This window comes from Corapipo altera, unplaced genomic scaffold, assembly GCF_003945725.1.
Source record: "Corapipo altera isolate COAL_440 unplaced genomic scaffold, ASM394572v1 54, whole genome shotgun sequence".
NCBI classification, from domain to species: Eukaryota; Metazoa; Chordata; class Aves; order Passeriformes; family Pipridae; genus Corapipo; species Corapipo altera.
In genome coordinates this window covers 4,091,042-4,116,201 of record NW_020884902.1, presented here as the reverse complement: position 1 = coordinate 4,116,201, position 25,160 = coordinate 4,091,042, and the positions used below count along the sequence as shown (strand labels likewise).

The following is a 25,160-nucleotide window of genomic DNA, read 5'->3' as shown; positions in this document are numbered from 1 at the left end:
CCTCCCTTTTGCAGTTCCTGAAGGAAAGCTACATTCTCTGCCATCCAACAGATAAATCTTTTGTAGATCAAAACGGGGGATGAGTTCCTGGGTCCTAATCACAAACACCTTGCCAGCATTGAAGGAACAGCATCAAATCCGTCAGCAGTAACAGATCCATGGCTCTGCCCGGTGCCAGGAGCAGTTTGGCAGAGGCTCTGAGTGGCTTTTACTCAAACCTGAATTACGCAAATGCCAAAAATTCTTTGAAACTCCCGCTTGCAGTTGGAAAAACAACTGATTCACAAATGAAAGAGCCATTATTGAAGGAGTCATGGTTGCAATTCAGGCTCACCCTGAACACAGGGATTGCCCTATTAAGCCTTAGCAACAGATTCCAGACATCTACAAAGATTTAGGATTGTGATTACTCCCACTGATTGGCACATCTGGCTGCTAAAGAATTACAACTTTACTCCTGTAGTTCTTGTACCAAGAAAAATGTCATATTGCACCACAGCAAACACTGTTAGTCTTGCTAGGAAGCTTCATTTTAGTGTTGGAGAAACTTTCTCTCAAAGTAAATATGTTCATTATTAAAATACATTTTCATAAGTGGGAAAGGAGAATAGTAATATTTTCAGTAAAATCTCCATGTTTATTTTTAATCGTCTTAGTTGGTCTAACCTGACTTTCTCCTAACCAATGAAATTGAGACCAGCTGAAAAACTAGGAAAAAAATAAGCTGCCCACTAATAGAGAAATATTAATAAGAATGAACACTCACAACTTGCCTTCATCAGTTCCACGTTAAATCACTGAGCAATTTGTAGGGAGGAGTGAGTCATTGTTTACACTTATGAAGATTTTCATGCAGCTTTGGAAAATCAGGACGATGACATTAATCAATATGTTTTGATAACTGTTGAATGTTAAGAAATTCTCCAACCCGAAAATCTTCTGTTCTTTTTGATCTGTGGAGAAGAAGGTGTGAATAAAACTACCCGTGCTGTATGAAGGGGAGTGAGGGTGTTAGGAGAGCGCAGGGCTGCTCTGGACCCGGGCAGCCCACCTTGGCTGCAGGGAGGGGGAGCGAGCTCAGGGGAGGCAGCTCCAGGACTTTGGTTTTCCTGTGACGTGGTACCGCACCCCCTCCAGCGGCATATCCTGGGATAGCGTTAATCCTTTTGTCTTTCTTTGGACGCTGGTGGATGAAAGAAACTATTTGTTGTAAAAAGCTACGCCTATTTATGATACAGATCTCACCATCACTTCATAATGCAATTCTTACACTCGTTTTAATTTATTCTGGGATTATATTCTATCTTTAGATATATTTTTATTTTATTTTAATTCAGAAGCTATTTAAAATCTGGTGAGTTTGTGGGATTTTGAGGAGCGAGAATTTGTGGAGGGACAAGCCCAAGAATTTTGGCTTCCCGGAGATGTCTTTTGGATCCTGTCTTGTACATCAAATAAGACACACAAACTTCTGCACAGCAGAATTTCAGGTGCTTGCTTTGTAAAACTTCATATAAAGCAGAAGGAAAATAGACTCTGAGAGACTTGATAACCGCATCCTCTCTCTCCTACATCATACTGTGATGTAAAAGGCCTTGAACAGACAGCTCTTCACTGCTGTAAAACTGAACATGCTAAATTGCTGCTGTCTTAACAGCTGAAACACCTTTTCTGTGAGCTTCTAGGCTTGAAGCACTTTGTTTAAACCAAGACTTACATCTTCATTATATTTAACTGAGAACTGAAAATGCACCTTCCACTGTAGCTCAGCCTCCTGTATTCTGTTTGTGTAACTTCAATTTTCTGTTTCCTTTACATAGTTTTTTCATTTGAACTAGATCTTAAAAAAAACCACAACAACAACAAACCACACGTGAAAAAGTAGTTGGCTGTCTTAATCTCTGAGATTCAGAACAATTTTAAAAGTTTGTCACTTAAAGCAAGCTTATTTTAGTCTGTCTGAATGGTTTTGTAGCATTTGTCTCCCACTGCTTTTTTTCCTTGGCTTGCATGAAGAGAGGTATTGGTGGTTTGGAACTGACCTTGGTGTAGAGCAGCAGCCATTAAGTTTGCTGACTACAAATCAGGGCTGCTATGATGGATTTGGATTTGCACTGCTAAACATGATGGAGGAATATTAACCAGGAATACTACCAGAAATATCAGCTGCTTTTTTAAACTTTTCATGCCACCAGCTGACTTCTATACTCTGCAAAATCTTGAGTATTGTTGTGTTTTGAGGGCTTCAGCCATACTTAGGAGCATGTTACCTCCTTCAGCGGTGCCATGGCAGCCCATAGATGGGCCACAAAAACAGACCAGTGTGGGCAAGAGTAATACATCTACCACAGTAGCAGAAAGTTAAGGGGTACTGAAAGTAATTAATGCCTTAGAAATAGGCTATCAAAAGGAGAATTCACGGATATTTTAAGAACTTAATTCTCTTAATATTTACAGGGTGAAAAAGGCTTTCCTGGTGTTCCAGGTCCACCTGGTCAAAGAGGCTTTCCTGGTCCAGAAGGGCCTCCAGGGCCACAGGGACCAAAGGTAGGTATGTATGTGAGACAGAGAGAGACACACACAGAAACTACTGTGCTCTACTGTGAAAGTCAGCTATAACTGTGTAGACGATTCTGTTTTAAAAACCAAAACCAAACTAAAACCTGTTTCAGAGTTTCTCATTTGGTGAGGGATATTATTTGTTCACCAGCTAAAATGGTCATTTTAGATTGAGTCAAAGCAGCTGATGCGACTGTGGGCTTTTGTTGTCAGTTGTCCATTGGCCAGTGCTAAAGCACTGAATGGTAATGAACATGGATCTGAACAGATTTTTGCAGCATAGCCTCAATTTTTGTCTTAACATCTATTAATATTTTGACATGGGTCAGGGAAAAAAAAAAGGAAACAAGCTACTATTGAGACAAATATAAAAAACAGGTTTAAGAAAATGTGAAGGGAAAGGTGGTTTTTAAGATAAATCTTGGTCTATTTAGGTAATACCTAGTTGCCTGCAGCAGGGAGAGAGAGTGGCTCCAGTGACTCGAGCTTGCTTTCTTTCCTGTATGTCTAAACTAAGGCTGAATATGAAAGACTTCTGCATAAGGAGAAAAAAACCCCAACATCAAATAAATTGTGCATTAAAACATTTTGTTTATATTTGACTTGAGGAACAGTAATCTTGCTGTCATCAATAAATCGATGCTGGAGAATAAATTATTTCCCTGTAAATATGGTGTTCACTCAACCACAGTATAAATCAGGAAGGTACTGCCCCAATCACATCATGTCTAGGACCTGCACTAATGTGACTACAGCAGTTAACCACAGCTTTAAACAAATGGGGTTTATAGTTTTCATTTGCTTAGGTATTGTTGCATTATTGTGCCCTATCTAGTTTCTGCAATACTTTGTGGAAGTGATACCCAGGGTAGATTTCATACATGTTGATGAGCCATTTATTTTGAACTCATTGAGGTGTTTAGTTGATAATAACTTCTGCAAGAATGGCAAAAAGTAGGGATGGTTTATCTAGCAAACAGATCTCTGTTAGCCTTGATACCATCTGTTGTAGTGTTTGCCAGTCAGCTTCTAGTCCATGCCTGTACATTTTCTTAAACAAAACGTGGCCCAGCATTTTAGAAGTTATTGTCCACGTTTCCCATTTCCTTTCTGGGAGCAATAAAATTTTCTTGTTAGCAATAAAGCTCCAAGCATCTTGAAAGAATTCTAACAGGTTCTGTGACAGTGCTGTGTCACTGCTGCACTCTTTGCTGTCATCTTTCAGCCTTGCTCTTCCACTCTGTTTAGCCCCCTTTCAGCCTGCTCCTGGTTTTCTTTTCCAAGTTCAACAGTCCAGGTGAGAGTACATTATATGTGGACATCATCCATATCTGGGAACCTTCCAGCTATTTCCTCCCAGGGAAGCATTTCCAGCTCTCACAGTTTGAACAAATCCGTAGTAACCTGTTTCTCAACATACACTGTTACCTTTTTGACCTATGATGAGACGTATCATACAGATTTCTTCACTGGGAGGGTATGAGGATGGTGAGGCCCTGGAAGAGGTTCCCCATCCTTAGAAGTGTTCAAAGCCAGATTGGATGAGGCTTTGAGCAATCTGGTCTAGTGCAAGGTGTCACTGCCCATGGGAGGGAGGTTGGAACTACATGGTCTTTGAGGTCTCTTCCACCCTGAATCATTCTATGATTCCATGAAACATCCTCTGAAAACACTGAAAGGGAGGGCAGGACACCAAGATTTATGCAAGCTGTATTAAACAGTTGTTTGCTTTAGTGTCTGTAATAGGCAAATAATTTATTTATCTACATAGTTAGTTTTGTGTGCACATGTTGATATTGAGATTAAAAATATTGCATGTCCCACTGACATATTTGTGCTTTTTCTCATTTCTATTGAAATACATTGCTTTCCATTTGTGACCCAGGGTTCTCCAGGGCTTACAGGCTTAGTTGGACCCAAAGGTATACGAGTAAGTGTTTACATTTTAAACAAAGTTTTATGTTTTAAATGTTGTGTTAAATTCCAACTTGGTTCAATAATATGTGAAAATAAAAGCAAAACATTGTAACATTGTATATGATTTTAAAGTATGGTTAAAATTTATGACACAGTGCATGCACACACATTATTTATTTTTAGAGCTTTTCCTTTTTTTGCCAGACTTTATGTAGGTTCATGCTGTATGTATTTAATATTTGGGAGTGCTATGAAAAAGTCAGACTAGAATTCCATGAAGAGGTTTATTTTTGGGTTTTTTTTTTCTGTGGGCAAATCCAGTTTATGTTAACAGTGTGTAAGTTACCATTCTGCTTGATTCACAGTCAGAAGAGTTAAGGAAATAATGATCTCTTGATAGAATCATCTTCTTATGAATGTGATCAAAGAAAAACTGCTTTTGTTTAATATTTGTAATATTATTCCTGTGGTTTTATATGATTAGGGACTCCCAGGAATACCCGGATTTTCAGGTCCTCCAGGCCTTCCAGTAAGTAAAAACGAAACCAATTTAACCATTTGTCTCTTGTTACAGCCTTCAGTGCCCAATTATCCTCAACTCAATGTGCTCACTGTAGTCTCAACATCAATTTTGTCTCTGTCAATTGGCCTAGAGATAAAAATCTTGGCATCAGCAATTCTTACTCATTGTAATGATTTAAGAATACATTGTAATCTGTCAAGTCTTGTGAAACACTGCTCCAACATAAACTTTTCAGTGTTTCTGTAGGGCAATATGAATGTGCAAAAACAAAGCCTTTGTCAATTTTGTGCCTCTGTTTAGGGTGAACCGGGATCTGTTGGGCCTCCTGGGCGCCCGGGGGTTCCAGGATGCAACGGCACAAAGGTACAAACCAAGCTGAATGTTCTGGAGATTGTTTGGCTGTGCTTGGGAATGGCCAAAAGTATTCTAAATTCCATCCCCACCCCCCTCCCTCAATATACAAAAACCTCAATTTGTTTTGGTTTGTGACTTTATCAGTTAAAAAAAACTGGAATCATGAGGCCAGAGGAAGGAAAAGTGCTGCCTTTTTGTGCAAGATAGATAATTAAACTTTGCTAAAAGTTAAGAATAATGTTTGATATTTTGACAGATAAACTTCATTCGTTTAATCCAGAAGACCCAATCAGTTTTGTCCAACATCTCCTTCTGTTGCAATGGGTTATAGAAGAGATGGTTAATTAATTTTATTTCTCCAGTATCTAGCTTGCAGTTGACAATTCATAAGTCCTGAAAGTAATTAAAAGACATAATGTTAAGTTACAGATTTACTGGATTTTCTTTGCTTTGTGAGCAGAATACTGCCTCCTACAGAAAATCATACATTTCTAGTGTAACAGTGAACTGAGCTGACAGCAAATAAAGCCTGGTGTCTGAGGCAGAACTTGAGACCCATACATTGCTATGTTCCCCTTCTAGCAAAATATGGTGGTAATGCACTCACAGTTTTAGTGTGGTGGCATAAAAAACTTCTTTTATAATCACATTTGCTAAAAGCAGACTAAATAATAAACAATAAACAATCACTGTTACTGCTTTCAGGGTGACCAAGGATTTCCAGGTCCTCCAGGCAGAAGAGGTGCTCCGGGTGTTCCAGTAGGTGTCTGTGAAATTCATGACTGGGGGCATTCCTACCACATAGAGCCAGTCACTGAAGGAGGGTAAAGCCTCACATTAGCTCATATTGACAACAGTTGAAATATATAGATATCTCCATTTTATCAGTATGAAAACTATGTGGTAAAGAGAGCAAAGTTAAAAGTAATGCTTTACTGCCTCCGTGTTGCCTCAACTTCTTAGATAATGAGTGCATGACATTCATTGACTGGAGTTAGCTCTTTAGTCTCAAGGGATATTCATGAAAATTTACCACTTACATCTCTAACCATGTCAAAAATATATATAAAATATTGCATAAATATCTTTGGGGTAGAAATGGCTTAATTAAATTGATAAGAATCATGAATTAAACCCAGAACTTCTCATTCCGGGTGCATTGCTTTAACCCTAGGATTTGGGTTTTTTCTCTGTAGAAATGTGTTTTTCTGAACAAATGGAAAAGAAATACTCTCTGTCAAGTTCCAGTGGCTACAAATCTAATAACTTCTAAACACGATCTTTATTTTACCAGCTCTCCTGATTTTATTTTTTTATTCATTTATTAAGATCAGGCTTCAAAACAGTTCTACCTTCACTCGTAGAGTTGTACCTGTGACATATTTTTTAACAATATGACCTTTCTTCTTTAATTGAAGTCTGCCATAATAAACCCAACTATACACCTTCTTCGTGGAAATAAATAACTCAAAGGGCACCAAGCTTAGAGAATATTTAGCATATCCTTTGAGCACTGTCTCTTTTACTTTTCTGTTTTAATATGACTGTTCTTCTTCCTAGGGTATTGATGGTATCAAGGGAGAGAAGGTCAGTTATTTGCATCATATTATACAAAGTATTTATTGGTTATCAACAATTTGTGTGTATGTCTGCTGCTGGAAAAGAGTTCTTAACATCACCATTCATGGGAAACAGAAGGTTTACTGTCCAGAGGAAGCAACCACAAAGTTTGGTGCTTCATTTTTATGTGTACCATTCACCTCAGGTTACAAAATGGTATATAATTGTTTTTCCCTTAAGCTACTGTTACTGCATGCAAGGAATTTAACACTTTCAAGCACACAAGGAACTAAGCTCCTCCCCCAAACAGGTTATGAATCCATAGGGAAATCTGCAGATGGACTAAAGAGTATTTTAAAGGGTTAAAAAGAATCAAAAATAAATTGAAGGCAAGGACAGTGCATGAGTAATGTAGGTATATCGGGAAAGAAGACTGCTCCTAACAGAGAGCTGGAATGACTGAAAAAGGTATATTTTGTTTAATAAAATCTTTTTTTAATGTAGAATTATCCATAGTGGACAATTTCCATCATTATGCAGTTCTGATGCTGCTTATTTCCCTACAAACTGTATTAGAAGATTTGTTTCATTAGAGAGTTCTACAGCATAACTTTTTATCTTTCTTTTTATCTAATTGTCCAGGGGTCCCCTGCAGATGGATATAGCCAAGAGTATGGTGCAAAAGGTGATCCTGGATTGCCAGGAATGCCTGGACTTCAGGTAACTCAAAATTAAGACAATGAAACAGATATATGTAATAATATAAAATGATATTAAAAACCCATTATATATAATATCAGTAGGTATTAAAAATATGTTGTATTTTATATAATTTAAATGTATTATTTATTTAATATAGAGACAGTATTTTTCACAACTATGTCACTAATTTCTAAACAAAAAACAATTCTCTGCCTTAAAGTATTAACTTTATATAATCTGATCAATACTATACATTAGAAGTCTCTCTTCTGGCTTTACAAAAAGAGTACACCAAGACAATTGTAGTTAACTTTGCCATCAGAGCCAGTAGTGTCCACTATGTGTTAGTAAAGTGAAATGGGCCAGTCAGGTTGCAGAAAAACAGTTCTTTAGATATGGAGAAAAACTGATTGTAGATTTATGAGTTTACCCCTACATTAGAATAGAATAGAATAGAATAGAATAGAATAGAACAGAATAGAACAGAATAGAATAGAATAGAATAGAATAGAATAGAATAGAGCAGAATAGTTGGAAGGGACCTATAACAGCCATCTAGTCCAACTGCTAAAATTCCCAGTGAAGGAAGATTGAACAGATTAGACCAACTCAACTTCTAGAGTACTAACAAAGGACAGTATGGTCTATATTTTAAAAATGTACATTAATAGACAGAGCTGACATTTCTTTTGAGTATTGCAATAAGCAGAGAACATTAAATTACAAAGAAAATTTAAAAAATATTTTTTCATTTCTTTGAAAGTGAAGCTTTAAAATATAGAGTTTATTGAATAGAATATTTGAAAGATTGAAGGCTTATTAGGACCCTTAATAGGACTATATGGCTTATGAATCCACATTTCTCAGAAGAATTACATCCTCACTTGAGTAGTTTACTTTTAGAACAGATATATTTTCTCATGTTTCAAAACATACAGCAACCAAAGAAGCAGTGAGGAAGAGTTAAAATTCTGTGTTATCCTGAGACCTGAAAAAGAAATTCAGGAACAGTGCTGCTCTTCTGTTTGCTATTCAGTTCATTGGTGATTTGCTCATAATCTTGCCAGAGATTTATTCCTGTTTCTTTTTTAATATGTAGGGTGCTCAGGGTACTCAAGGATATCCTGGGGAACTTGGGCCACAGGGCCCTCCAGGACCTTTAGTGAGTATGAGCTTATATCTCCTTTGTTACTTTAACCTTTGACTTTCCCTAAACCCTACGGAATTACACAAATACAAGTACCTGACTCTCCCAGACTTATTTGAGGTCTAGACACATGTGTATGTAAAATCCATGTGCCTCTGCACACATCTGATTTTTTGTTTTCAGTTTCTTTTGATTATTTTTATGCATGATAATTTCTATATTTTCAGAGGCATCCTTGTCTACATAGGCATAACTTTTAATTCCCAAATGACTACCCATTCATTCACTTTAAATACTAATATATATATATATATATATATAACTTTGAGAGATGTATGTTTGCAACTAGACTGTATAAACAGTCTGTCACCCACTGACAAATGACTTGTGGTTGTAAAAGTGGAAGAAAAAATAAAAATAGTGATATAATTCATCATTTGAAGATGAGGTCTTCAAAACACCTATATCAGTGCTAAAGACTGTGATTTTTTTTTAATTAAGGATAATTTTTTTCCTTTTCTTTAGGGCATACCAGGGAAAGCAGGACCTCCTGGACCTAAGGTAGTCTCAGATTGGTAATAAAAATGAAGACTTTCTATTATGTGTAACATCAATTAACTCATTTTTATATGCGTTTTTAAAATTTTTTAAAAAATAATTTTTGGTTTTTTTTTTACAGGGTCTTATGGGACTGAAAGTAATAGGAAGCAAAGGAAGAAAGGTAATTCCATAAAAAGTGTAAAACATTTTGTAAGTTTTGCATCTGTGTTCTGCATGTTCTGATACGCTGTGGTGAAATGTTTAGGGAAGTACGTAGTGTGAAATAAAAGTTTTCAGTATATATGTGGAAATGTTTTGCTGGAAAATGTTGGAAAACCACACTGTCTGTTAATGACTCTATTTTTCTTTTTTTTTTTCTAGGGTGACACGGGGTTAACTGGCCCCCCTGGACCACCAGGAACTGTCATTGTGACACTGAGTGGACCAGACAACATGACGGTAGTAAAATTGTTACATATCCTGTTCAGATAAGCCACCTCCCTAGGTTTCACTTCAAGGGGACATTTTCATCTTCATTTTCTTCATTTACTTTTACCCACCCTAACATTTTCCAGGCTTGTTCAGTTAGATATTAAGCTCTGCTTAGAGTGTGTCTGTACAGCCAGCTCAGCTGGAGCCTGTGTGTCCATGTGCTCATCTGCACGATGCCACTGGAATGCTGCATGGATCCACCTGCTGTGGATCTTGGAGTACATGAAGAGGAAATCACTTTTAGCTTCCCCAAATCAACATGTATTTTCTGAATGGCTCTCAAAGCCACAGCTGTGTTGAACCTCCCGGCCTTGTCACTGAAAATATCAGGACTCTGATACCAGAGTGACAAAAAAGCTTGCAACGTGTTCATGTACAAATTGTAGTTTATTTTCTCATTGCTTTTGCTGAAACATGAGTAATCATGGAAAGTGTTGAGAGGACAATAAATACTGAAGAAAGGAAATATTCTGATTCAGCTTTCATCTTAAGTATTGCTTTGTGAATTAAAATTCTTGATTTTTGTCCTTATATAGAAATTAAATAGCATTTATTTTAAGTATTCACATATTAACAGGACAAGTCCTCAACCTGATCTTGACTCTGTTTTTCTTATTCAATTTTCAACTAATCCATGGATGTAGCAAAACTCCTTCTCCATTTAGTGCTAAAATAAAAAGTGAATTTTGCACAAAACTGTATTGAGGAGGGAAGAGAAGGATCACAGAAGCAAGATTCAGCCTTTAGGCACAGCAGCTCTCCCTGTTTAAATCAAATATGGACCACTTGGAGCACTTTCCAGTCACAGATGTGGTAGTTGATCATGGGGAAATGGCAATTTTTCAGAGACATTGGGATTAAGGTTTAAAAAACCTCAAAAATCGTTCCATAAATAGTTTGGAGCATCAGTCTAACAAGGCAATGATTAGGCAGTCCCTGAACTTTGGCTTTACAGTGATCTTAGGTTGTGGCCCAATACATGATGGTGCTATACAATGATCTAATCTTCTGTCCACAGAGGCAAGGGTGGTGTGAGCAGCCACTGCATTTATGTTTGGAAAGGAACTGTAGCTCCAGTGAAGCAACTAAGGTTTATTTGGTTTTTTGCTTGCTACTTTTTGCCCTTTGTGGGGATATTTACTGCAGTCCTCCTGCATGCAATCACAAGTAGGTTATTTTGACCTTGTTATGTTCTGAAATACGTGCAGAACCAGTTTCTTTTTCAAACATCATAGATTTAGTCAGGAGCACTGATAGGAAGTTTCTGTTTCTTAGTCATTTACGTAGAGCCATCTCTGCTTAAAGAAGCTTGCTGGTGACATAAGGATTTCCCATTTGTAAAACTGGGGCATTATGGTAAGCACAGAAAAATCCAAGAGACCATAGTAAATTCTTCTTTTCTGTGTAATAGGATTTGAAAGGAGAGAAAGGAGAAAAAGGATCAAGAGGACTTCCAGGGCCCATGGGGTTTACAGTAAGTGACCAGAAGTAAATCCCTAAAATCCAGATGTTCAGGCAGCATCAGCTACTAGATGGTACTCTTTAGAGTCCAGTATTTACACCACTTATTTCAACCTTTAATGACAAGAATAAAACTAATTAATAGAATAGAACACCTATTAACAGCACTCTAATTGTACTTTATATTATTTTAAGATTAAAAAAATTATAAAATATATATTTAATTTAGCAAATGGGAGTCTCAAAACATGAGTATTTTGAGTGTGGTTTTGTTACAGGGGCCGGTTGGTGATTCTCAAAGTGAAAAGGGTGACCGAGGAGAACCTGGAGCAGAGGTGTGTGCAAACAATTGGATACAAATATGTTAGTCTGTTCTGCAACGCAGTTTTAAACTGGTTTTGCTGTCCAGTATTTGTTTCAATGCCACTCTGAGCAAAATTTCTTAGATTCAAAAGCTCTTTCATGCAGATGAGAGCTGATAGTCAGGTGACTGTTCCTATAGGCTCACACACCATGAGTACACAGAGTAAAGGTCAGTGATGGTGGGTGCACTTCTATTTGTTTTGCTATATAGGTTCTGCTGTTGAAACTTAGTAAAAAATGTGCTCTTCTAAACATGTACAGGCTTTATAGTGTGAGTATATATGTAGAAGAGAATTAAAAACACTGAGTTTACTTAAGACAGCAGACTGAAATTAGTACACTCAACCAGCAGCCATGTGGAGATATGAAAAAAGTGTCCTAAGAGAGTTATTCTGTTAACCAGGATAGTATGTAAAAAAATAATATGTTTAATTTAAAAATCATACATATTAAAATATAATTTACTTGAGTATGGAAGCAATATTAAGAAAAATAATTTTCAACTTAAATATTTCATTCAGTCCAAATGTATATGTTTTTGTGACTTTTCTTATGCTTCTTTTGGTTGCAATAAATTTTCTTCCTCAAGGAAAGGTAGAAGACAAGACCCTGGTACTACCTGAGTATTGTTCTTTCTTCAATTTTATGATGCTATAACAACAATGATATTACAGAGCAACTTGGTTGTTATTCCTAAACATGATGAAAATTTTAATTTCCATTTGAGTTACTGGTGTAAAGTACTAAAAGTTCTCACTATCCAATGTATGTTATTACTCTGCATTTCTTCCACATTATGTCTTCTGTTTGTGAAAGCTCTGTCCTGTCAGGCAGTATTTTTTTTTAACTCTTATTAATTGACCTCTCCCTTCCCCCCTTGCAGAGAAAATAGTAGAGCACCCTTACTTTTCTGCATATTGCTCTGGAAGAATGCTAAGGAAATACAAATTGTTGTTAAGGTGTTGATTGTTCTAAAATAAAAAATTACATCAGTGAGCACAAAATATCAAATAGCTGTGGATTTTACATTCAGAAAAAAACATACTATTTTGTGCAAGCAAGTTTTGAGCCTGTGGTGATGACATTCCAGCTCCCCTTCATCTCTTCTCTATTATCATCTTTGAATAAGTTCTAACATATTTTGTTGTTATTCTGTAGAGAGGAAAAAAATCTAAATAATTCTTTCTTCTTGGTTGTTCTGAGCTCAACATCCCCCTTCTCCCCCCTTTTGTCTTTTCACTGTCTTTCTGCTGTGGATTTTAATGAACCAGGTTTTCCTCATTTCTGCCTTCAAGGTGGCAAGCTAGGAATCCATATTCAGAATTGTGTTTTCATTTCATTCTAGTTCTCTGCCCTTTCTCCCCCTTCTCTCCCTTTCCTTTGTTTTCTTTTCTTATTGTTGTTATGAATTGCTTAAAACTGTTTTGTTGCCACACCAGACACCAGACCCCAGGAGAACACTGTGCCATTGAGAACAGCAGATACCTCTGGCACGCCGCCTCCCTCTGTTCTCACTTTTCCATCTACTGCCATGCTTCAGATACCTTTGAAGTGCACTCCCTATTCTTCTTCATGAAGTAATTTTTCTTCCAGTCTCATCTTGCAGGAAATGGGGTTAAGAGTGAAGTTTTCCTTCAGTATCCTCACCACTAGAACAACTGCTTGCTGCTCTGTTGTTTTATGATTTGTCTTCCTTCTGCAAGAACCTAATTTTGCACCAAACTTTCTGCACTTGCCTGGCACTTTCTGCTAGTGAAGTCTGTCACAAATAATCCTCCACAAAAGGAGGAATGTCTATGGAATATCTTGTTACCTGTTTTATAGAGTTTTAAGAACATTACTTATGATTAATGAACACTTTAAAAATAACCTTAATGGCTTTTTACAATTTATACAGACCTAGCATATAGTTATGTGCACAGCATCTAGTTGCTATGGTCTTTGAATGCAATGACTCCAGTTTAATTTTTTTAATTTTATTTTATGTTTTTCCTTTGTAGGGTAAACCTGGAAAAGAAGGTGCCCCAGGTCCACCTGGCTTACCGGTAATGAAGGAAGCCTTCTAAATGTTTTCTAAGTAATAGTCATCTCTTTGTCACAGTTGTATATTCCTGTCACAGCTTTTTCTCATTGCATAATGAAAATGTTTGAAAATGTTAATTTGCATACACTGAAGCATTTCCTTTCACACCATGGAACATACCATGTCCTCATAGAGAGGCTCAGTTCATAGATGTTGTTTCTTCTGTGTGAAATCAAAGTCAGCAGCTTGCTGCTGACTGTCTAATGAATTTGAGACACACTCAAAGTTGTGCAAAATTAATTCTGCTGAGTTTTATTCTGGTTAGTGACATTGAAATTTTGGAAAAGAGTTATACCTTCCCTTTGACATAAATTGAGAAGAAAAATGAATAGTTTTTAATCACTTGAATCAAAGAAATTTTTTTACAAAGAAAAGTTATTGTCAGAGTCACAGCTGTCTTGGCCTGAAACAAGATGACTAATAGATATTAGACTGTCATTTTGTCAGCATATAATTCTTAATTTTGCTTATAGAATGGCATATTTTATCTCATTTGTGGATTAATTTAAAAGCTGAAGTTGTTCAAATGTATTTGAAATACTATATTCAGTTGCTAAAATATCAATTCTTTTATTTACTTCACTTCCACTTGCACAACGTCATTAGAACCACAGTGACCTTACAAATACCTTATCAACATTCTTCCTGCCAGAATAGCCCATTTCACATGTATCCTACTAAAATATCTCTGTCATGCTAAAATGACCTTCACAGACAGTCTAAACACATTCCAGTCTGACAGAGCACATGGAATGACAGACTACAAAGCTCTGTTAACAGAAAGAAAGGTTTCTGTCATGGCGAAGACATGTCATTGCTCTGTTCCCATTTCAACTTCACTAACCAGCAGTGCATTCAGCTGCATAAGCCTCCAAGAAGTCCCTTTGCCTTGCACATGCACAACTGCAGAAAGCCTTAGTCTGTTCTGCCTGGTCTTGCTGACACCTCTTGAGATCACACAGACTGACCAAGTTCTGGGAGAGGATTGTTGAACGTGAGAGCCTCACATTGTGTTCAGTTTCTCCCCTTTGAGAAATAGTTTGCAGAGGGAGAACAAATCAGAGAGTCTCCATCTTGGGAGTGTTGGAGTGTGCTATAATAAAGGCAGGTTTGGATGGGAGACCTGTGGCATTTCGTACAGACAGGGAACTCTGCTGCAAACTGGGGCTTTCACTGAGAATTCTTCCCCTGAGCAAGTCACATTCACCTTGCCAGCAACATGAAAGATTAAAGTTTTACATTTTAGATCTTATCGATGTCAGTGCTAAAAGATTCATCCTCATTAAATTGTGTACTGTCATTTGCAGGGACAAAAGGGTGAACAGGGCAGACCAGGACTGGCTGGAAGGCAAGGAGCTAAGGTATTATCTAGTGGTTTTGTCATTGCTTTTAGGAATGAGGATAAGTTATGCTTGGGGGTTATTATATAATTGAGGGTGAGGATAAGTTATGTTTGAAGGTTATTAAATCATTTCATTTATCACTGTATATACTACATGTTTTACTTGACCTAAGAGATGAGAAGTAATGATATCATGGAATAAGGAATGGATCAGCTGAAATGGACTGTGTGTTTGAACTGGTGTCCATCTATGCCTGCTGAGCTCCTGTAGTTTTTGGTGTATGTGGCTGAAGAGTTGTGCAACCAACAGACAGGGTGGTGAATGACTGGTCAGGAGCAGAAGTTCTTCCTTAATGTTATGAACAACATGCTGAAGTACCAGTGGGTAAATGTCATTCCATGTATTGTTTTTAATAAACAAACCCATCTCTGTCCTTTGATGAAGGGGATGAAAGGAAACCCTGGTCCACCTGGAGCTTGTGGTCGAGTAAGTGTAAATTATCTTCATGATACTGTTTTTCTAAACCATTAGAATAAGAATAAGCCAAATTGACTATATGAGACAATAGTGGATGTTCTGTGATGCTCTGATGGAGGCATGGTTTTCACAAGGTACTGGTACTGCTGGGATTTCACAGAGATGGCATCTTCATGTGGAGCTGGATGCAGGATAAGTGCCTGATCCTGCAGTTTTGGCAGGATATTGGACTGTCAAAGAATAGTTACAAAAATTCACAGGAGTTAATATTTAAACCAATTTCTAATCAATTCCAGAACAGGTGGCATTCATTGTAAAATCCTAAGACTTTTTAAAGAAAGCAAGAGCTGCCATGAGTATGATTTCTCTGTCTAGCCATGCTGTTTCCCTAGTGGCTTTCATAAAGGCCCCATGTGCACCTAATGGAAACCTGCTGCCCAAATTATTTAAAAGAAATAGCTTTGTAAAAAGCTCGATTTTTTTGTGATGTTGATAGAATACTAAACAAACCACTGCTTTCAAAAAATCTGTAGGAGAAAAGTAAAAATTTTGAATTTTAATTTTCATTAATTAATTAATTTCATTAATTTCATTAATTAATTTTCATTAATTTTAAAATTGGTGCATTAGTAGTCAGTTTAAATTTCAATGTGATGTTTATGTATCAAGGCACAATAATTATTGTAACAATGATTTGCCAGTAGTGGTGCCCATGCAAAATAATCCAGAAAAGAGCAAAAATTTGTAGTTATAAAAAAGAGTTACAGCAAATTGCCTTTTGATTTTGCCTGTCATTTGTAGAAACTTTGAAACATCATAATATTAAACTTTAATAAATTAAGTATTAATTTTTATAGGAATTACTTTTAAAATCATTAGATTTTAAGTAGTTGAGTTTTGTCCATTTTCATGTACGATAATTTAAAAGACTAGCCTAGATATAGCTGATGCTGCTTTGAGCCAGTGGATTAGCCTGAGTGATCCTAAAGATTTCTTTCCAGAATATTTTCTATTTCATGGCTACCATCATATTCATGACTGGGCCTCCAACTTAAAATTTGCCTGTATAATTGCATCTGCAGGCAGAGATGTTCTCTGAGTGTTGAGGAACTGAGCTGAAAGCTCAGCCCCATCTATTTAACAGGTCTCTTGGCATTGTCTCTGTAGAGCAGTTATGATTTCACCTCTGATTGCTTGTAATTACCATGTGATTAGCAAGGGCTCGTGGTGTCACAACATCAAAATTATGAATGAGATTGTAACTTTGTTTTAGCCAAATGTTCAATGTGAGGGACTGTGCTTCTCAATTCTTCTTGCAAATCTTTCTTTTCTTATCATCTTTCTCTTAAGACGGAGTATTATGATTATGTGGTTGGTGAAAAAGGAGATGAAGGACCCCCTGGACCTCCTGGACCAAAAGGTCAACGTGGCATTCCTGGTGAGTGGGACATCAAAACTAGGATTTTAGCAACAGCAGACCACTCAAAGGGCTTGTTGCAGACTATGCTTTGAGCACCCAGCAACCTTCTTCTGCCTTTACAAAAACATTTCCTAAACTCCCATCAAATTGCAGACTTGAAATGGGTTTTAAGATTTTCATCTATGGCATTATTTCCTCTTAAAAGTAATTGTCAGTATACAACAGTTGCATGAGTGTTAGAATTCTACTCAGGAAAAACAAAATTCTTATTTTATCTTTTAAGCTTAAAATGCAGAAGATCAAAGTCTGTAGTCAATTTTATTGAATAGTGACTTTGAAGAGGATAAAGTGGTTTAACTCAAGTTCTTTTACAGGGCCACAGGGTCCTCCTGGAGATGCTGGTAGACCAGGTATGTAAAATAATCCAGTACCAATAATAAAATACATTGTTCTTCCTGTCTGTTACACTGAATCAGGTTTGTGAAATCTTACTTTCAGGTGACTTTAAATCTATCTCTAAGTGGTAAAAAATTGTCATGTAAAAGCTTTGAGGGGTCAAGTACTTAGGTTAAAGATCATGTTAAATGTCTTTAGATTCTCATTGTGATTATTTAATATATTACAAGATAAAAAAGGTTTCTGGGATGAACACAGTGTGCTTGTCTGTCATTCATCCTATTGAGTACTTACTTGGCTTTGAAATTCCACTTCTTCTTTAACTCTGTTCTTGTATTATCTCCTCTGTGGTTAGGTGTGTCAAGACCTGGTCTGAGAGGTCCTCCAGGATTTCCTGGGCCAAAAGGAACAAAAGGAGAGAAAGGACAAACTGGCTTGTGTATTGTAGGCCCTCCAGGACCACCTGGTATTACTGGCAGACCTGGTTCTATTGGATTACCAGGTCCTCCAGGAGAACCAGGTGATGTGTCAGTACGGTATTTATCATGAAGAAGAACAAATCCAGAGTCATCTTAATATCTAATGCAGGAGATTATGCAAATATATCACTTATAGAGTATATTTTGAGTAATGTGGTTGTATATAAATTCTCTTTGAAATTTTGTTTTAGGATATCCATGAAAACATGTATGTAACACAGGTCTGTCCTCCATTGCTATTGAGTTTCTCTGGGAATATACAATGACTTCCCAAAATAAACATTTCTCCCTTTTTGTATAACTGTGACTGTAAAAATAGTCTACATAAAACCAAGGAAGACTAATAAGAGAAAATTTGTTCTTAAAATTAATTCTTCCAAAAGTCGTAGTAAATCTGTAAAACTAAATTCAGAAGGGGCTAATCTGAAAGCTAGAGAAATAGAGAACTTGCGTACCTCCAGAGGTCTTAGCAGGCCTTAGAGGAGATTTGAAGTTCTGGCAGCATGAAAATGTATCAGTAGCATTTTATAAAACTTCTATAAAATGTATTATCTAGGAATACCTCTTTAACTAGGAGTACCAACAGGATCATGTTTCTTTTATATGAGGTATTGCCAAAAAAGGTTTTTTGATGTAACACTAATGTAGTCCTACTCTTTTATCTCTCTTTAAAAATGTATTTGTCCCCAAATATATTATCTTAGGAAGAACTTGATGCATGTTCTGTTTTTCTAAAGTAATAGTAAATGAAGCAGAATAATTCTGAAAGATAAATGAACAGCATTAATAATTTAGGCTTAATAAAAAGTTTACCTTCCATTTGTGGTAAAAGAAAGAATTATGTTCCTATTGATTCAAATGAAATGGAAATACTTTCTCCAGAAGGGACCATGCTTTTAAAAGTCTAGATAGATGGATCCAATAATCTGCTGAGATTTACTTTGGCACTACTATATTTATCCTCAAGTACTTCTAGTTGAAGGTGGTTTGGATTTTTCCAGGTAGTTCTCTCTTTTAGATGAATCATAGAACATGTCAAGTTGGAAGGGACCCACAAGGGTCAGAATACTGTGTCCAGCTCATCCCTGCAACTTTTTTCTCTCTTAACAACTAGAGAATTGTCTGAATAACCTGCTGATGTAATGATGCCGTCCTCATTTCATTAACAGGTGGAGTAACAATAAGAAGAGGCCTGCCAGGATTTCCTGGAGAACCAGGATGTGTAGGACCTCCAGGACCTCCAGGAGATACTGGCATGAAAGGTCAGTTCCAGAAAAGTATCACTCACAAGTAGATGGTACAATCCACTAATCTTCATCTTCATTTTATTTAAAGACATTTGACAATTTCAGAGATTTAAGAAAATTCATTGGGGATAGCAAGATGTCTTCCTCACCTTACATCTCCCCTCCACCTAAAAGAGCAGTGCATGTGCCAGCACTGCACACCAGTTGTACAGCACTGCACAGGGTGTAGATCTTCACTGGAACAAACAGTTATTACAGACTGGTAGGGTTTTGTACTCTCCTGTTGGTACGGTCAATGCTAACAGTTGGTCTCTGAAAGAAGCTTCCTGCTGCAAATTTCACCCATAAGAGCTGCTGAATCTCTTTGCTTTTTGTCAGACATTAGAATAACCCTGGCTGTCACAGAGCCATGTTAGTTCAAAGAGTATGTTCCTTTCTCCTTTCACAAGAATTTGGCTTATCAGTAGAGTGACTGTATCCAAATTGTTTACTAAAGCTTAACTTGAAAAAATCAAGAGATTTAAACCAAATGTTCCTGCCTTTTCAATTAAATGTAGTCAGTTCTGATTTGCTGTCTGAGCACAGGTAATTTAGTACTGTGTTGGATGTGATCTTCCAACAAAATTGAGGTAATGATTCTATTGCTTTCTGGCTAAAAAGTGTTAACCATCCTCTATAACAATTTGTATAGCACTCTAGTTAAGCTTGACCGTGACTTGCTGTGGAACAACTAATGAATTATTTTCATTCTAGGTGATGATGCTGGCATGTGTGTTGATTGCAGCTACATTCCAGGAATACCTGGTCTTCCTGGTTCTCCTGGGCCACGTGGTCAGGATGGCATGCCTGGTAAATTATCTTGTTGTTCCTAACAGAGTAGTAGGAAATGCCAATAATTTTGCTTTAAGCATGAGAATCAGGTATGGGCATGTCTGCAGGATGCAGTCTTTGGACTAACCCTGAGGAGGTGATGAGTGGGAGGGCCTGATGCAGCTCCATCTGCTGAGAGCAGCACAAATCTACAAGAGAAGTCAGAGTGCTAATAGGCTTAGGCACAGCCTGAAGCTGAGTCAGTCTATGACAATGCAGGCGATGTAACAAGCAGAAACATTCAATGCTGAGCTTGTCAAAATCCATGTCCTTTCTTTCAATTTTCTTTACAAAATATACTGTTTCTTTTGCAGGTAGAGAAGGAACAACAGGTCCAAAAGGTTCTCCAGGTTCTCCAGGAGCACCAGGGTTTCCAGGGGCTCAAGTAAGACTTTGGTTTTTCAGATTAATGTCCAGATCTCACAAGAATTATTTCAGAGAAACCTCATGGCTTGTGTCACCCAGTGTCATACTGGGTGATCTCAACAGGTTTTTTTCAGGTAGCAATGAGTGTGTCTGCCTGGGAGGTGAGGTAGAGCCTGTGATGTATGGCTGACACACCCTTACTTGAGCCTGGTTTGCTCAGGGCAGCAAGTTCAGCCCAGGCAGTGAGGCAGGTAAATACCTATGTAATTAAGCTGTGCTGCATTTCATGGTGGTGAGACTGCTTCTTCTGCCTGGTATGGGGAGTTTATAGTTATCTTCTGTTCTTCTGTAATTATGGTGGTGGCTGTAAAGCATATTTGGAGCTTTGTGTGCGGTGATGTTTGTCAGACTTCTTACGTTTCTTGTTTCCAGGAATTGCTAAAGCCACAGCTGTTCAGAGAAACTTACTTCTCATAATGCCCTTGTCAGGAGTGCAAAGGACAGTCCCTCTTGGGAAATATGATGAAGAGGGAAGGCCAACACCTGCTGCCATATACATACTGTTTGGTGGTTCTAACTTGTGCCTGCAGTAGTAATTATTTTAGGGAAATTACAGTCAGTGCTGTCCAATAAAAAATCATGCACAAGTATTCTTTGTGGTGGTTGCTGTACAGAATGAGTCTGCTAACAGGGGTTTTCTAGGAGGCTCCCAAGAGTTCCTGAGCCCAAGATCACAAGAGCCCAGTGTGCTTGGAGCTTGTACTGGTTTGGCTGGGATAGAGTTCCCACTTTGTAACCTGTGGGAAAAAGTTAGCTAGGAACAGAGCCAGCTATGGCACATACAGTGTCCCCTGGGGAGATACTTCCATGTGGAGGAGAAATCCCTTATCAGGTTTTAAGGTAGTGTCTTATCCTTCTTTTTGTGACATGGTCTTAAATTATCCTGCATCATTCCATCTTATAGTAGCATAAATGAAATGATAATCAAGTCCAAAAGGAGTAAAGGCAGGAGAAAAAAAAAAAACCAACACAACCCCATGTTCACTGGAGTGTGCCATTACAGTGAGTAAACATGAGAATGAAGAGAATCCCTCTGAGGTATTTAATTAAAAAAGAAAAAAAAATTTAAAACAGCTGACATATGTCTAGCACTGAAATTGTTTTGATTACTCTGTTCCAGGGACCTCCAGGCTTTAGAGGAGATCAAGGACAGAAAGGATCAAAAGGTGAGCCAGGATATGTGCATCCAGAAGGGCCAAAAGGTGAGCGAGGAGATCCAGGAGCCAGGGGAGACAAAGGAAGAAGAGGTTCAAGTGGATTTCTGGGAAGACCTGGCTCTAAAGGATCCAAGGGCTCTAAAGGTGAAGAGGTGGGTATGCATTGTTTGCAACTAATATAGAAGTCATGAAAACCTGTCAGTATTTTATCTTGTACAACACTCTGTTTAATCTGTGCAGATACTTCAACTGAATATCCCCTGCCTGACTTAGGGTACTGTTGTCAGCTGCACCAACCAATATGAATGAAAGAATGAGAGGAAATATTCTTATGTAATACCAGAGAGAGGCCAGTGTAGGTACATGGTGCTGGAAAACTTCAGCAGTCTATTAATGTGTTAGTTTGGGTATTTATATTGGAGCATTATGTTGGATTCCTGGGATGAATAAGATCTTTTAAAAAAACACTTTTTTCCTGACTTCATATAATGCTTAATAATTCAAATAGGTCCTGTTCAGTCTTTAAGGGTTAATCTTCAGTCAGGCCTGAGAGAACACAAAAGCTGGGAGGACTGACCTTAAAACTAGAATCGTTAGAGCAGAGCTCAGCAGAAACAAAAAGTGATGATTGTTGTTGTGTTATGTTGGCTGTGAAACTGTTAACATGATTCAGATACAACTGTCTCTAAACCTGACTGGACAGCATTCAAGGAGAATCAGAGCTGAGGTGGTTTTAGGGATTTTTTTTGCCAAATCAGTTTTAAAACAGAAAAAAAAAAGTGTACAGTGTAACACCACAGTGATTGAAAAAACCAAGCTATTGTACTTATTTGTACTGTTTCCCTCTTAGTAGCCCTCTATTTGTAACCACTGATATTAAAATTTATATTCCTTTAATCACAAGTAAATCAGAGCAAAAATTTCTCTTAAATTAGCAGAGCTACTCTGTTACTAAAATAATACAAGATTATAGTCAGAGAATTAGGCATTGTATTATGAAAGCTGGTGTGGAAAGCAAGTAATTCTTGGTATGCATGTGTAATCATTAGGGACTGGCTGGTTCAAAAGGAGATAGAGGACTACCTGGATTGCCTGGCAGACTTGGTCTTCCTGGAGAAATGGGGCTTCCTGGACTGCCAGGATATGGACCACCAGGAATAAGAGGTTTTAAAGGCTCTAAAGGAATACCAGGTCCACCTGGATTACCTGGAGAAGCTGGTTTGTAACTTCCTATTTTACTCTGTTTTACCAATGTTAAAGAGCACTTGATTGAACTTGCAGAGATAGACTGAAGTCAAATACATAATTTTGAAAACACAGGATATTTTTCCTTTCCATGATGTTTCCATAGTGTTGTTCCAACTTTGGTCACACTGAAGATAATAGCAAAAGTCCTGGGTTCATAAGATAATTGAGGTTGGAAGGGACTCTATGCAATCTTTACTCCAAACTGCTGCTCAGATCAGGGACATTTGTGAGGTCAATCAAGTTAATCATGGCATTATCCAGTTGGTCCTTGAAAACCTCCAAGGACAAAGACAGCACATTATCCCTGGGCAACCTGTTCCAGTGCTTGATTGTCTTCATTGTGAAAAAAAAAAGAATTTTAACATGTGCCCAGTCATCATCAGTAGTGCGAGCTAAATCAGCAGGATAAAATAGGAAGGGTATAATAATTTCTGAGTGTTGAAAACATACCAGTGAATGTATTTACAGGCAGCATAATCTGGAAGAACTCAGCTGAACAACAGATATAGTCAAGATTGCTTAAAGATAATGCCCATGGAGTTGCAGATTAAGCATTTCTCAGTTGCATCATTTTCCTAGTGACTCTCTGCTTCATTTTCTGGGTCTCCAGTAGACTGCAGGAGGGCTGAGAGGAAGACTGCAGGTGGGCTTGGTGTCAATAAAATGATTTTACTTTATGAAGCCAGGATTCAAAGGCTTTTCAAAGCCTGTTGAACTTTCAGAAACATGGAAAACTGTAGAAGACTACATTTTTAACCAATTAGATTGATCACTAATATTTTTAAATGCTCAAGATTACATATTGCCAAGCTATATGCCTTTGTAATATTTGATTATATGTTTCCTGAAGGTCTGAAAGGAGAGACCAGTAGGGCAGCTCCACTACCTGCATTGCCAGGACCTCAAGGACCAGATGGTTTACCTGGACCCCCAGGAGTGCCTGGTGAGTACATCTGCACTAGATACAGGAAAATCAGGGATAAACTGATTAGGATTTCTCTCCCAGCTTTGGCCAGGTAAAACTGTTGGGTTGCTTTGAAAAAGCTATAAAAAGGATTTCTGTGGTACAGAAACTTTGGAATTAGCTGCAACATTCCCTAGAAAACTAGTGGAAATGGATGTGAATAGGAAGGGCACACAGGACCATGTCCAAGGTGTGCAGTATGGCAGAGATTCCGAGCAATCCTATGCTTGAGTTGGTTTCTCCAAGAACTAGAAACATTTGGTGCATGTGCTGCAGCTTGTATATCCAGAAAGGTGCTTCTGGCATAGTTTTGACAAAAGCATATCCTAAATTATGCTGAGACTGCTGCAACCTTTAAAACAGGAGGAATAAAATTAGGTTAAAGCACTCTTTGTGAAGGCCTTGGCCCTTCTCATGCTTTGCAGAGGCACAGTCAAAAAGTAACAGTATTTTTACTCTGTTTCTGGTTACTTTCTGACATGACTTCTACTAACCCTTGAACTGAAATATTAAGAACCTGAGTTTCCCCTTTTTGGGGAGGGGTTTCAACTTGGATTCTTGGTGGGATTTTTTTTGGCTGTTGGTGTTCTAAATTTTGCAGAATTTTTGAATGGACCAAAGGACAGTGAGTGACAGTAACCATAATGTGTCTTGGCATGGGTTTTGTAGAACAGTAGTCCTTAAAACAGCCCTGAACAGCATAGGAAATTTTTTGACAGCTTTATGGTAGCTTCTGTTCCATGCCTCACGCCTATAATATCTGTTTGTATCCTCTCAAGAAGTGGAAGGTTTTTATCTGCACGTAGCTGTTCCCAGGAATCTGGAATTTGGCCAGATTGTATGAAAACAACTCACAGACTCATACCTGCTTTGACACTGGGAATGCAATTAGCATTTTAACTGTGAAAGCTTGCAGTGGAGGAGAAATAGTGTCTAAGTTCTAATATGATCTACAGTCATGTCCTAATTAACAATAATAAAGTATAACACAACTAATCTTGCAAGCTGATGTTCTGTGGTAAGGTATTTCACAGTTTACTTTTTTTCTTTGTACAGGTAGGGTTGGAGCAAGAGGTCAGCCAGGTGATTCAGGACATTCAGGGCCAACAGGTGACACAGGCTATCCAGGACTTGGGTTTCCTGGAAACCCAGGTCCAAAAGGTAAAATACTCCTTTTGATCTTCTTCCAAAAAACAAAGCAAAACCAAGGAAATCTACCTTTTTTTTTTTTTCAGTATACCCTAAAAGTAATTAGCAAGTAAAAAAAAATAAAAATCAATGAACATTTATCAGACAGGTAAATGTTTTTAGCAGTCTTGTAATTTACTGCTTTAAGTCTTAGAAATTGCAAGTTTGAAATATTTTGAAGTATTTCAGAGTATCAAGTATCAAAGCTGACAGAAGGAAGGTATTTTAAGACATTGATGCTTTC

At 37.6% G+C, this 25,160-nt stretch overlaps 1 protein-coding gene across 2 annotated transcripts in view; it reads left to right on the top strand.

Moving 5' to 3' along the window:
- Positions 1-25,160, top strand: part of COL4A3 (collagen type IV alpha 3 chain) — a 61,209-nt gene that overhangs the window by 13,831 nt on the left and 22,218 nt on the right. Inside the window, exons 3-28 of one of the 2 annotated variants that reach the window (XM_027650600.1) lie at positions 2,458-2,547; positions 4,445-4,489; positions 4,961-5,005; positions 5,300-5,362; positions 6,059-6,112; positions 6,914-6,940; positions 7,556-7,633; positions 8,715-8,777; positions 9,288-9,323; positions 9,442-9,483; positions 9,684-9,761; positions 11,206-11,268; positions 11,534-11,590; positions 13,619-13,663; positions 15,009-15,062; positions 15,489-15,530; positions 16,872-16,959; positions 17,316-17,351; positions 17,693-17,857; positions 18,986-19,078; positions 19,817-19,912; positions 20,248-20,318; positions 21,480-21,668; positions 22,566-22,734; positions 23,615-23,707; positions 24,785-24,889. In XM_027650600.1, the coding sequence (XP_027506401.1) occupies positions 2,458-2,547; positions 4,445-4,489; positions 4,961-5,005; positions 5,300-5,362; positions 6,059-6,112; positions 6,914-6,940; positions 7,556-7,633; positions 8,715-8,777; positions 9,288-9,323; positions 9,442-9,483; positions 9,684-9,761; positions 11,206-11,268; positions 11,534-11,590; positions 13,619-13,663; positions 15,009-15,062; positions 15,489-15,530; positions 16,872-16,959; positions 17,316-17,351; positions 17,693-17,857; positions 18,986-19,078; positions 19,817-19,912; positions 20,248-20,318; positions 21,480-21,668; positions 22,566-22,734; positions 23,615-23,707; positions 24,785-24,889 (1,987 nt within the window). Of the gene's footprint in view, positions 1-2,457; positions 2,548-4,444; positions 4,490-4,960; positions 5,006-5,299; positions 5,363-6,058; positions 6,113-6,913; positions 6,941-7,555; positions 7,634-8,714; positions 8,778-9,287; positions 9,338-9,441; positions 9,484-9,683; positions 9,762-11,205; positions 11,269-11,533; positions 11,591-13,618; positions 13,664-15,008; positions 15,063-15,488; positions 15,531-16,871; positions 16,960-17,315; positions 17,352-17,692; positions 17,858-18,985; positions 19,079-19,816; positions 19,913-20,247; positions 20,319-21,479; positions 21,669-22,565; positions 22,735-23,614; positions 23,708-24,784; positions 24,890-25,160 lie in introns of those variants that run through there. The other variant, XM_027650602.1, reaches the window with a different exon arrangement.